This window comes from Bos indicus, chromosome 21 (genome assembly GCF_029378745.1).
Source record: "Bos indicus isolate NIAB-ARS_2022 breed Sahiwal x Tharparkar chromosome 21, NIAB-ARS_B.indTharparkar_mat_pri_1.0, whole genome shotgun sequence".
Lineage (NCBI taxonomy): Eukaryota > Metazoa > Chordata > Mammalia > Artiodactyla > Bovidae > Bos > Bos indicus.
In genome coordinates, this window is record NC_091780.1 from 41,807,987 (window position 1) to 41,821,720 (window position 13,734).

A 13,734-nucleotide genomic window follows, 5' to 3' on the forward strand; every position below is an offset into this window, starting at 1 on the left:
TTTAAAGCAGAGCACACACAAAAGGAACAACACTTGACATGTTAATATTTTTTAAAAGCCCAATAGTATATCAAAGCACTAAAACACTGAATTGCCAACCTGATAAAGTGAATTCACTTTTTGATAAGTGTCAAAATATCTGCTTTTTTACTTTTTAAAAGTTTGACTTTCCCCACTTTGTAGAGACAAAAAGTCGACTGGTTCAATATCAAACTGAAGATGTATTTGTTTGAGGACAACCCTTTTAAGCTAATTCAATCTTCTTTCAACACTACATTTCCCTAATCATTCACCCCAGACATATATGACATGTATATCAGCGAACAATACCACATACACTCTAAATATACAGCAGTCTGAAGAACAGGTGCAGCACTATTTACATGCATGCTTTTTTCCTTCTAAGCCTAAATTTGCCTTGGAAAGTGATTTTAAAATAAACACAAACATGCGAAAGAGGTGAACAATCCTTTTAAATGTAGCTCTTCTGAAATCCAAGACATAAGCCCTTAAACTACCAACATCTTCCAAAAGTTAGGTGAACCAGTATCTCAAAAGTTTCACCTTAAGACCGGGTCCGGCTCAATTATGAAGGTTCCTAAGGATATTTAACTCTGCTTCCCCTGTGCGAGCTGGTAATATGAAACAAAAACGTTTTACTCCAAACTAACATTAAATCTTTTCTCAATCGTTTCCTGAAGACGGCACAGATAGTCTGGTTTGGCTTTTCGTGTGTAAAGACGGGAATTGAGGAGGGGAAGACCTGCTGAAGAGTACTCTAAAAGTACAGAGCAGCGTTGATGAGTCAGTCACTAAGGACGAACTCAAAGAGAATCGAAGTGAATAAGGCAGCATCCCAGGTAAAAAGGTACTTAAAAGTTGGCGGTAGGAAATGAAAACTTCATCGGTCAGCCGCAAGCCATTGTGAGCGGCAGCAACCCTGGAAAGAAGCGTGGCTGTCAAAGAGTAAGGGCTCCCAACTCCGGGGGAGGGGGGCAGTCACGCCAAATCGGAAACAGGGGGGTGATTCGGGAAAAGGTGGTAAAATCCCCAACCCAGTCCCTCTCCTCGGGTTCTCCATCTTAAGAGGCATAAACAGGAGCCAGCGCAGTGCCCGACAGCCCCACGCCGGATTCTCCCACAGAGAGAAACTCGGCCCCAAACCCCGGAGGCCCGCGCAGAACGCCTCCGGAGGAGCCCCCGCAGACGCCATACTAAAAGCCAAAATGGCTGCCCCAAGGAAGCCCGCACCGCGCAGCCAGTGAGGTCTGGGTAACAAGCTTCTGCGGGAAAGGGGGAGGGGGGGTTCTAGGAAGAGCCGTCTCCAGGACTATCGCCCCCCGAGCCGCACAGGTAGGTTCCTCTCGGTCTCCCAAGGCCTCGAGTTCCGAATGAGGGGAGTCCCGGCCCCACCCCCCCACCCCCGGCCGGGAACCCAGCCGCCGCAGCCGTCCCGCATACCGACCCCAGCGAGGTACCTGTAGTTCGGCCCGCTCCACCTCCCAGTGCGCCCGCTCCATCTCGAACCGAGCCCACTCGTGCTGGATGTAGTGCAGGATCCCTGGGATAGTGTATTGCTGCGGCCGGGACAGCTCGGGGCCTGCCGCGGGACCCGCTCCCTCGGTGGCCGGAGGACCCCCGCCGCCCGCCGCTCCATTCCCCCCTGGCGAAAGGCTCATGTTCCCCCCGGGTCCTTGCTGCTGCCGTGGAGGGGACGCCATCGCCGGGCCGCCACCACCGCCTCCGGCGAGCTCGTCCATTGTGTGTGGGGCCCCGGCCGGGGTGCAGGGCGAGACGCCGACGGCTGGGGGAAGGGCCGGAGAGGGTGGCCCCGCGCTAGCGGCGGGGCGGAGGCCGGCAGAGAGAGGGGCAGGGAGGGGGTCGTTGCTGTATGCCTGCCGTGGGTCAGAGCAGGGAGCTGCCGGCCGCCGCCATTACAGTCCCTCCTCCATCTGCCCGTCTCACTCACTCACTTTAGGGGAAGGGGGGGCCGCGACGGGAGTGGGAAGCGGGGGCAGGGTTGGGAAGGGGATAGACGTAGGACCGCCGCTCCCGCGCAGCATGCTGGGTAGAGAACGCCGATGCCGCCGCTCGCCTACTAGCCAAATAGAGTCCGGCCTCACCCTACGCAGGCGTACTGAGGACGCAGTCGGCCTGCCGTTAGAGGCGGAGAAAGAGCTTGGCCCCGCCCCTAGGCCAGCCCCCAGGCTCGCCGGAGGTGTCTGGTGGCCGGGACCGGATTGTGGGTCACCGACTCAGACATTTGGGAGGGAGTCGGTTTCTGCCTTCCCAGGAGTGGGTTTCCCTCGTTCAGTCAACCCCCTCAGCGCCGTTTCCCACTCGAGTCTCAGCGGCGCTCCTGCCTTCGGAGTTGGGTTTTAACCTGAGTGGTCCTTCTAGCCGGCCGCAGCCGGTCCCGGATTCTTGACGTTTCTTTTGCATTCCTTGCGTGTTTCTGGCAGTCCCAGAGGATCGGGCCTCTTTCTCTGCTTGTCACCCGCTCTTTCTCTGGTTTCCTAGCACCAGTCAGTTCCTGGGGCTTTGGGAACGTTCTCTTTTGACAAATAGCCCAGATCCTCCAGGAAGTGAAGATTGATTCCCTGTCTCCGGGCTCTGGTTCCAAAGTCTGTGCTCCCAGTCGCAAGTTGCAACATGTACCACTTTGCCTCCCTGGTTTCCAATTCTGGGGTGGGTTGCGTTTGGGGCGTTTGAGAGAGGAGCAGGAGCGATTGTTTTCATTTTTCTCTTGGGAGAAGGGAAGGTGAAAAACTTTAGATCTTGATAATGGGTAGAGGGAGAAAGAAAACTTAAAGGAGGCTGATTAACAGACATTTTAGAAGTGAATGGGCTCACAAATACTGTCATACATAGCAGAATCTTTTTATTTATTTATTTATTTTAATTGGAGGCTAATTACTTTACAATATTGTAGTGGTTTTGCCATACATTGACATGAATCAGCCATGGGTGTACATATGTTCCCCATCCTGAGCCCCCTTCCCACCACCCTCCCCATCCCATCCCTCTGGGTCATCCCAGTTCACCAGCCCCAAGCACCCTGTCTCATGCATTGAACCTGGACTGGTGATCTGTTTCACATATGATAATATAGATGTTTCAATGCTATTCTCTCAAATCATCCCACCCTCGCCTTCTCCCACAGAGTCCAAAAGACTGTTCTATACATCTGTGTCTCTTTTGCTGTCTTGCATATAGGGTTGTCGTTGCCGTCTTTCTAAATTTCATATATATGCGTTAGTATACTGTATTGGTGTTTTTCTTTCTGGCTTACTTCACTCTGTATAATAGGCTCCAGTTTCATCCACCTCATTAGAATTGATTCAAATGTATTCTTTTTAATGGCTGAGTAATATTCTATTGTGTATATGTACCAGGGCTTTCTTATCCATTCCTCTGCTGATGGACATCTAGGTTGCTTCCATGTCCAGGCTATTATAAACAGTTCATAGCAGAATCTTTGGATGGAAATCGAAAATAAGAGCATTGTGAAGACAAAATCCTAGATGAGTGGCTAAAAATGTTTTTCTTGGTTGTTTGAGTGAATATAATATACACATAAAAGACAAGGTTAATCTTTTTAAGTACCATAATATGTGTTTTTATGTGCTTAGGTTGCCAGGAAACATTCTTAATGAACTAGTAAGCTTCTAAAAGTTAATGTAGCTAATAATCATTTGGTTAAAAAATAGGACAAAAATATTTAACAATCTAAGAGAAAAGATTCATTAATTACAGCTGTGCCAGGAAATCGCGTATAAAATTCACTGCATTAATTTTTTTTCTTCTCTACTGTCAATAAAATTTTCACGACCATTTAGAGTGTAATTCAGAGAGATAAAGTGATACATCTTGTTTTGTCATGTCTGCTTTACTGCTATTATTGTTTAATGGAAAGCAGATTGGACTTCTTACCCTTGCTGCCATATTTTATTTATATATGAAATAAGGTCTGAGATCACAGTATTAAGAACTATCTCTCCATTTTATAGCAACTAACATATAACCTGCTTATTCAATCTTGTTCTTTTTCAAGGGGCCTCATAGAAGGTAAAAAGTTTACAAACATTATACTGCCTCAAGACCTATTATACACCAAAAGGAATTTGTGAGAAGATGTGGCTGACCTCTCTTACATTGGCATCAAAAAACGAGGAATATACCCACTAACATTTCCTGATTTACATCAAGCTCAAATAAAGACTGGGTTTATATTTTTCCTCCTCACCCACCTTCAAAACAACAAACTTACTTCTATTACCCATCCTGTTAAGTGGCACTGCATTCAAACCTGAGGCCTGGCAGTCCTTCATTCTAGTACCTTCCAATCCCTTTCTCAGTATTATCTTATATCTCTCCCATTATCTTCATACATTGCCTTAATTTAAACCTTTCCACCTCTACTCTTTACCCGCTTTCCACTACCACTGATGTCTGAGTGATCTTCAAAAGGTAGGTCTGATCCTGTCATTCCCTGGTTACACTGCATTAATGATGACCAAATTTAGAATAAAGCCCAAATTTTAGCATAGCATATAAAAGTCCATCTTATTGCCTAATCTACCATCACATCATCATGGTACCCCATTCTTCTCTCCAGCTAAACTGCACCATTTTGAGTTCTGAAAATGTATTACACTGTTTCATTTCCAAGAATTTAATACATGCTGTACCCAACTGGCTTACCTTCCCGTCTTCCTTCAAAACTCAAATATTTCCTCCTCCAAGAAGCTTATTATTTAGAGACCCTATCTTAGTAATAGTATCCCATGCTGAACTCCTAATACTCACTACATTTATTTATTTTTTATTTTTTAAATTAATTTATTTTAATTGGAAGCTAATTACTTTACAATATTGTGGTGATTTTTGCTATACACTGACGTGAATCAGCCGTGGGTGTACATGTGTCCCCCATCCTGAACATCCCTCCCATCTCCCTCCTCATCCCATTCCTCTGGGTTGTCCCAGTGCACTGGCTTTGAGTGCCCTGTTTCAAGCATGGAAGTTGGACTGGTCATATGTTTTACATATGATAATATACGTGTTTCAATGCTATTCTCTCAAATCATCCCACCCTTGCCTTCTCCCTCAGAGTCCAAAAGTCTGTTCTTTGTGTCTCTTTTGAAGTCTTGCATATAGGGTCGTCGTTACCATCTTTCTAAATTCCATATATATATGCATTAATATACTGTATTGATGTTTTTCATTTTTACTTCACTGTGTATAATAGGCTCCAGTTTCATCCACCTGATTAGAACTGATTCAAATGCATTCTTTTAAATAGCTGAGTAATATTCCATTGTGTATATGTACCACAGCTTTCTTACCCATTCGTCTGCCGATGGACATCTAAGTTGCTTCCATGTCCTAGCTATTGTAAACAGTGCTTTGATGAACCTTGGGGTACATGTGTCTCTTTCAATTCCGGTTTCCACAGTGTATATGCCCAGCAGTGGGATTACTGGGTCATATGGCAGTTCTATTTCCAGTTTTTTAAGGAATCTCCACACTGTTCTCCATAGTGGCTGTACTAGTTTGCATTCCCATCAACAGTGTAAGAGGGTTCCCTTTTCTCCACACCCTCTCCAGCCTTTATTGTTTGTAGACTTTTTGATAGCAGTCATTCTGACTGGTGTGAGATGGTACCTCATTGTGGTTTTGATTTACATTTCTCTGATAATGAGTGATGTTGAGCATCTTTTCATGTGTTAGCTATCTGTATGTCTTCTTTGGAGAAATGTCTGTTTAGTTCTTTGGCCCATTTTTTGACTAGATCGTTTATTTTTCTGGTATTGAGTTGCATGAGCTGCTTGTATATTTTTGAAATTAATTCTTTGTCAGTTGCTTCATTTGCTATTATTTTCTCCCACTCTGAAGGCTGTCTTTTCACCTTGCTTATAGTTTCCTTCGTAGTGCAAAAGCTTTTATGTTTAATTAGATCCCATTTGTTTATTTTTACTTTTATTTCCATTACTCTGGAAGATGGGTCATAGAGGATCTTGCTGTGATTTATGTCACAGAGTGTTTTGCCTATGTTTTCCTCTAGGAGTTTTATAGTTTCTGGTCTTGCATTTAAATTGTTAATCCATTTTGAGTTTATTTTTGTGTATTGTGTTAGAAAGTGTTCTAGTTTTATTATTTTATAGATGGTTGACCAGTTTTCCCAGCACCACTTGTTAAAGAGATTGTCTTTTCTCCATTTTATATTTTTGCCTCTTTTGTCAAAGATAAGGTGTCCATAGGTGCATGGATTTATCTCTGGGCTCTCTAGTTTGTTCCATTGATCTATATTTCTGTCTTTGTGCCAGTACCATACTGTCTTGATGACTGTAGCTTTGTAGTATAGTCTGAAATCAGGCAGGTTGATTCCTCCAGTTCCATTCTTCTTTCTCAAGATTGCTTTGGCTATTTGAAGTTGTTTGTATTTCCATACAAATTGTGAAGGTATTTGTTCTAGTTCTGTGAAAAATACCATTGGTAACTTGATCGGGATTGCATTAAATCTATAGATTGCTTTGGGTAGTATATTCATTTTCACTATATTGATTTTTCCAATCCATGAACATGGTACATTTCTCCATCTATTTGTGTCATCTTTGATTTCTTTCATCAGTGTTTTATAGTTTTCTATATATAGATCTTTTGTGTCTTTAGGTAGATTTATTCCTAAGTATTTTATTCTTTTCATTGCAATGGTGAATGGGATTGTTTCCTTAATTTCTATTTTCCCATTGTTAGTGTATAGGAATGCAAGCAATTTCTGTATTAATTTTATATCCTGCAACTTTACCATATTCATTGACTATCTCTAGTAATTTTCTGGTGGTATCTTTAGGGTTTTCTTTGTAGAGGATCATGTCATCTGCAAACAGTGAGAGTTTTACTCTTCTTTTCCTATCTGGATTCCTTTTATTCTTTTTCTTCTCTGATTGCTGTGGCTAGAACTTCCAAAAATATGTTGAATAGTAGTGGTGAGAGTGAGCACCCTTGTCTTGTTCCTGACTTTGGGGGAAATACTTTCAATTTTTCGCAATTGAGGATAATGTTTGCTGTGGGTTTATCACATATGGCTTTTATTATGTTGAGGTATGTTCCTTCTGTGCCTGCTTTCTGGGGAGTTTTTATCATAAATGGGTGTTGAATTTTGCCAAAGGCTTTCTCTGCATCTATTGAGATAATCATATGGTTTTTATCCTTCAATTTGTTAGTGTACGTTGTATTTAAGTTGTCTATATATGTATTCCTCAGTAACACTCATACTAAACACTGTGAAAGGAAGACCTGCACATACCAGGTACTATAAATCTTTACTTTTATATATATATATATATATATATATTTTTTTTTTTTTTTAATTTCTGAATTGGCTGCTATTTTTTAGATACTTTTGTTAGTCCTTGGTGATCACTGAGAATCAGACAGACATAATCTCTGCCTTCACAGACTTTCCAGTCTAGTTTTAGGTTGTTGATAATGGTACCCTCAGTACCTGGCACAGTGAAATCCCCAATAAATGTTTGACAAATAACGTAAATTCAGACTGGACTTATGTAAATATTTTTTCTTCACCTCAATCATTTTAATCAGTTTTGCTACCATTCTACCAATTGTCTCTTGAGGTTCAATGACCAGAACCGTCCTGAGTACTGGTAGTAAAAGGCACCAAAATCATCTCCTCTTTTGGGAAAATATATTTTACACCATTAAGTAATGCTCAAAATTCTCCAAGCCAGGCTTCAGCACTATGTGAACCGTGAACTTCCTGATGTTCAAGCTGGTTTTAGAAAAGGCAGAGGAACCAGAGATCAAATTGCCAACATCCGCTGGATCATGGAAAAAGCAAGAGAGTTCCAGAAAAACATCTATTTCTGCTTTATTGACTATGCCAAAGCCTTTGACTGTGTGGATCACAAGAAACTGTGGAAAATTCTGAAAGAGGTGGGAATACCAGACCACCTGACCTGCCTCTTGAGAAATCTGTATGCAGGTCAGGAAGCAACAGTTAGAACTGGACATGGAACAACAGACTGGTTCCAAATAGGAAAAGGAGTTCGTCAAGGCTGTATATTGTCACCCAGTTTATTTAACTTATATGCAGAGTACATCATGAGAAACGCTGGACTGAAAGAAACACAAACTGGAATCAAGATTGCCGGGAGAAATCTCGATAACCTCAGATATGCAGATGACACCACCCTTATGGCAGAAAGTGAAGAGGAACTCAAAAGCCTCTTGATGAAAGTGAAAGTGGAGAGTGAGAAAGTTGGCTTAAAGCTCAACATTCAGAAAACGAAGATCATGGCATCAGGTCCCACCACTTCATGGGAAATGGATGAGGAAACAGTGGAAACAGTGTCAGACTTTATTTTTCTGGGCTCCAAAAAAACTACAGATGGCGACTGCAGCCATGAAATTAAAAGATGCTTGCTCCTTGGAAGGAAAGTTATGACCAACCTAGATAGCATATTCAAAAGCAGAGACATTACTTTGCCAACAAAGGTCCGTCTAGTCAAGGCTATGGTTTTTCCTGTGGTCATGTGTGGATGTGAGAGTTGGACTGTGAAGAAGGCTGAGCGCTGAAGAATTAATGCTTTTGAACTGTGGTGTTGGAGAAGACTCTTGAGAGTCCCTTGGACTGCAAGGAGATCCAACCAGTCCATTCTGAAGGAGATCAGCCCTGGGATTTCTTTGGAAGGAATGATGCTAAAGCTGAAACTCCAGTACTTTGGCCACCTCATGGGAAGAGTTGACTCATTGGTAAAGACTCTGATGCTGGGAGGGATTGGGAGCAGTAGGAGAAGGGGACGACAGAGGATGAGATGGCTGGATGGCATCACTGACTCGATGGATGTGAGTCTGAGTGAACTCCGGGAGTTGGTGATGGACAGGGAGGCCTGGCATGCTGCGATTCATGGGGTTGCAAAGAGTCGGACACGACTGAGCGACTGATCTGATCTGATCTGATCTGATTGTGCTTTGTGTACATGACTCCTGTTGACACTGCAGCAAGCTCCTAGAATCTTGGCCTCTGTAGGTAATAAGCTTTCCCAAATTCACCTACAACTCACCTGACTGGAATGTTCTCCCTAAACTGTGGCTGAGTCATTTCCTGTCTTCAGTATCAACCTTTGAAACTTGCTATATGTTGTATCATTTCATCAGTCTTGATCATCCCTCCTCCACTCCCATTGATTCTCCAAGTTTCAGTATACAGCTGCTGATTTTCAAGAATGGCTGCCTATTTATGTCTTTAGTCAATTTTGAATTTTAAGGGTCTTTTTTCCCCACTAGCTAATCTTAGACACCTGTGTGCTTATTACATCTGACCCAAAAGAGATTTGTCATATTAATATTTCATGTGCATATATCAGCAAAAGTATGTTAAGGAATTCTGGCTTTTAAAAAAGTCATAGTGGCTTACACTCAGATACCTTCTCCCTAATTACTGCAATACCTGATATACAAAGTATTTTGTCCCTGACCTGGAGAACTGTATAACCTCCTGTAGTTACTGACCTTAACATCCAGTTTCATGCCTTGCTGACTATGTACCTGACATCCCTCTAACAAAGAGCTCAGACTGGTTCACAGTCACTGGTCTAGTCATCTTTTTCCATCATCTGAAAAGATTGTGACAATATTCTTATCTCCATGAAGAGAGAAAGCGGAAATCAGAGTTCTGGGTCACTTCCGCAGCTCTTGGTAGAATAGGAAGTGTTTCTACTCTTAGATCAGTGAGTGTACATGTTTATTTGAAAACAAAAAAATAAAGTTTTCTTTCACAGTTCTGCCTCCTCCTGGCTTGTCAGTGGATTCAATATTTACTATCTCTGGCTCACAAATTATTTGCACTTTTGAAATCACTTTTAAGGTAGTTTGGGGGTGATTCAGTCACTTGGGAAAATTGTATAGTATTTACATCTATAAATATAGACAACAAACTAGTATTAGAGCCTAGAGAAAGATCTTTGAGAAAAAAGTTGACATGTGTTCCAAAAGCAAAAGAGCAAACTGCAATGCAGAAGTAACAGAAAAGAAGGCAGCTTTGACCTGCACCGTGGTTTAACCTGCAGAATAAGATCAGATACCTACTTCTCATTAAAGCTGCTGCCTGTGGCTAGGAAAAGTATAAAAATATATGTACAGTACTTGAACTATTCAAATAGTGTATTGTGTGGAAAAGAAAAGGCAAAGCATCTTCGCAGATTATAGAAAGATAGGCATCAAAATGAGGAAATTCAGCATGCCATATAAAATTCCAATTCAGGTTCATCCCTGAATTGTCTCCTGGGTAATATGAGTCAGAAGGCAGTAGGCTGTGATAATACTGTATAATAGCTAACTCACAGAGATGTCAAAACTGCAGGGAAAAAAAAGGATTGCCAAGAACCCAGTTCCTCCTAAACGTTGGCTTAAAATGAACGACCAGGTCTGTAAACATGAGAACCAAATGACAGGAAAATGTGACAATAGGACATTGCCAAAACTTTCCTCAGTAATAATTTAACAGTCTTGGAAATGTGGTGTGTCTCCTGTGGCGGCAGCGGGGAGAAGGTTCAGAAGAATAGTACCAGACACGGACACCTTGCCTGGGCAATCTCTGCTGAAGATAGTGTTTTCTTTGGAAAATATTTTAAATTTGGCAAACATTCACAGAAACTTGTTTTTTTTTATAACAACACATTTTAAAAGATGGTAACCTCTAGTTTTGTCTATTAATAGACCAACCTAAAGTACATGACAATTATCCTACAAAAAAAGATTCAAGAATTCCTTTGAGCATATTAAAATAACTCCTCTTCCTCCTTTTGTATTACAGCTTTCAATATAGTAATTGGATATTATAAATTGTATTGTGTGTAGACTTTTTTATTTAACTTTTTAATTTTGGATTCAGTCATGCAAAAATAGAAAAAAGTCTAATAAAATGCCATTTTCAACAATTAGCAATATTTTGCCATTTGTATTTCACCTATTCCACTTTTTTTTTTTCTGAGTGAGAAATTTTTTTGACTATTAGAAAAGTTTAACAAAAAAGTTTACTGTGAAAATATACACTGCTTGATTTTTATATGGTAGTAAGTCCAGCCCTTTAGAGACAGGACATGTGGAAGCAGTTGATTTCCTTGATACACACAACCTCTGTGTGTTATACAGAGTTATACAGTGTTATATATGTGAATTATACTCATTCCAAGGTTTCTAAAAATGATGAGACAAGTTTCTTACATTACTGCCATTCCACTATGGTTCTGTCACCTGCCAGTTGCCATCTCCACACATGCATATATTGCATGATTCATAAAGGAATCAAATCCCCAAAGACTTCTTGGACATGTCCATCACCATTTAATTTCAGTGATAACTTCTTGTCCATAAATTTTTTTCAACTCAAGAGGGTGAGCCTTGCTAATGGTGTATACTCAGCAAGCTCAAATATACCCTGAAACGGAATTCACGGCCTCCCTCACACTCCTTCCCATGCCCAGCCCTGGGAATGTTTTAAAGTAAATGCCAAGCATCATTTTATTTCATTGGCATATATTTCTCCAAGTATTTTTAACACAGTAGGACCTTTTGTTTTTTTCAACATGCCACAATACCATTATCACATCTTTAAAATTGTGATTCCATTATACAGTCTAATCCCTAGTCTATAGTTTCCCCGTTTTATCTTAAAAAAAATTTTTTTTTTAAGTTGGTGGTTTCAAACTAGGATCCAAACAAAACCTACATATTTCCTTTATTTACTGTATCTTTAGGGTTTTTTTTTTTTTTTTTTTTGGATTTGTCTTCCTCTCAGCCCCACATCATCGTATCGTTTATTTGTTGAAGGGATGAGATTATTTATCCTGTAGAATTTCCCACATTTGGCTGATTGCATTTTTATTGTATTATTTAGCATATTCCTTTCTCCTCCATATTGTCCGTAAGCTGGAAGTTAGGTCTAGAGACTGGGTTTGGTTCAGGTTTTAATATTTGGGGATGAAAGTACTTCTCTATTGGGGCTGCAGTGTACTTTCTGTTGCACCTTAGCAGGCAGCACAGAATGCCCAGTTGTCTCAATTTTACTACTGTAATGTACTAAACTTGATCAGCCTGATCTAGCTATTGTCAGTGTTAGCTGAGCTAGCTAACTGTCTTTTGAAACATTTTATCGTGTTCTACTCCAACGGTTTCTGCTCAGTATGGTGTCTGTCTTTCTATAAAAGAGCTTCCCCTGGATGTTGCTGAGCCTCCAGGATCCTGGATGGGACCTTTCCTTGAACTCATTGGCAAAAGAGGGGCTTCCCTGGTGGCTCAGTGATAGTCTGCCTGCAATGCAGGAGGTATAGGTTTGATCCCTGGGTCAGGAAGATCCCCTGGAAAAGGGAACACGGCCCACTTCAGTATTCTTTCCTGGGAAATCCCATAGAGAGAGGGGCCTGGCGGGCTACAGTCCATGGGGTTGCAAAGAGTTGGACTTGACTTAGCACTAAACCACCACCACCACCATTGGCAAGAGAGATCCTCCAAGTTCTCAGTGTGGTACTCAGATTCTCTCCTGGGGTTCCCACTTCAAGCAGGGGAGGGGGTCACCCTTCCTTTCAATGGTGACTTGGTACTGGGCTCCTCGGCTATTTTGACTGTTGTTATTGTTTAGTTGCTAAGTTGTGTCTGACTCCTTTGTGACCCCATGGACTTGTAGCCCCACCAGGGTCCTCTGTCCAAGGAAAAAGTGTCCAGGTTTCTCTGTCCAGGCAAAAATACTATAGTGGGTTGCCATTTCCTTGATCTTCCCCACCCAGGAATTGAAACCCCATCTCCTGCATTGGCAGATGGATTCTTTACCACTTAGCCACCTGGGAAGCCTCTTTTGACCCTTAACAAGACCACATTTTCAGACCTCCACTTCTGCCATTAAAATAGCACAGCTGTGGTTTCCTCATTCTAGTGTTAAGAGTAGATAGTGTTCCAGAGCTCCAGGGGATGTTTTTCACTTGGTTTTTGGTAAAGATATTGCTGTACAGGTTTTTCTTTTTTTGCATTCTTCTTGGCTCTTACTGTTTTCTGTGAGAAGATCCTAGGAACTTCCAAAACTGCTCTGCTACTGTTTGCTCTCCCTCACTTCTCTGCACTCTTGGTGTTTCAAAGTTTAAGTTGCCTTCTAGTTGACCTACATTTATTTATCAGATTCCTGCTATTGAAATAGCTCATTTGACTTCTGTTAAAATAACTGTGACTTTTCCAAGTCTTAGATGTGCGATATAAGCCAGTATAAATTTAAGTATGAATATCCACTGGAAACGGTTGGGAGGCTCTCATCTGACAGCTTTAATCTCTTGTTTACATTTTTGGCCAGGAGTATACCATGTTGCTCTACTTTGTTGTGAAGTTCAGAAAAGCAAAAAGTGACGCTGTGTAAAGGGCCACCAGGCAGGCCACCTGAAAGGCTCTCTGTTTACCCTGACATCTGATCTGAACAAGAATGATACTAAATTCAAATACATGTCTGCAAACTTATCCTGGACAGCATTTGCGAGGTTTATTTTATTTATTGGAAGTAGAAAGGGAGGTTAGCTGAACTCACTAGGAGAATAAGTCAGAAGAATTTTGGAAGTTGAGGTCTGATCACAAATGTTAAACACACTGTTACAAATGCAGCAGCAGGAGCTTTATTGTCTTAAAGTTGTACGTTATCTGATTGAGCCACTTCTCAGACTTTAAGCTGCA

At 41.6% G+C, this 13,734-nt stretch overlaps 2 protein-coding genes across 7 annotated transcripts in view; one reads left to right on the top strand and one right to left on the bottom strand.

Moving 5' to 3' along the window:
• Positions 1 to 2,092, bottom strand: part of STRN3 (striatin 3) — a 107,370-nt gene extending 105,278 nt beyond the window's left edge. Inside the window, exon 1 of one of the 4 annotated variants that reach the window (XM_070775982.1) lies at positions 1,479 to 2,092. In XM_070775982.1, coding sequence (XP_070632083.1) covers positions 1,479 to 1,760 — 282 coding nt within the window. In that variant the 5' untranslated portion in view covers positions 1,761 to 2,092. The remainder of the gene's footprint in view (positions 1 to 1,478) is intronic. The other 3 variants (XM_070775983.1, XM_070775984.1, XM_070775985.1) reach the window with 3 other exon arrangements.
• AP4S1 (adaptor related protein complex 4 subunit sigma 1) overlaps positions 742 to 13,734 on the top strand; it is a 48,602-nt gene continuing 35,609 nt past the window's right edge. Inside the window, exon 1 of one of the 3 annotated variants that reach the window (XM_070775990.1) lies at positions 742 to 860. The gene's annotated coding sequence lies outside the window, so the exon portion shown is untranslated. Of the gene's footprint in view, positions 861 to 1,023; positions 1,354 to 13,734 lie in introns of those variants that run through there. The other 2 variants (XM_070775989.1, XM_019983857.2) reach the window with 2 other exon arrangements.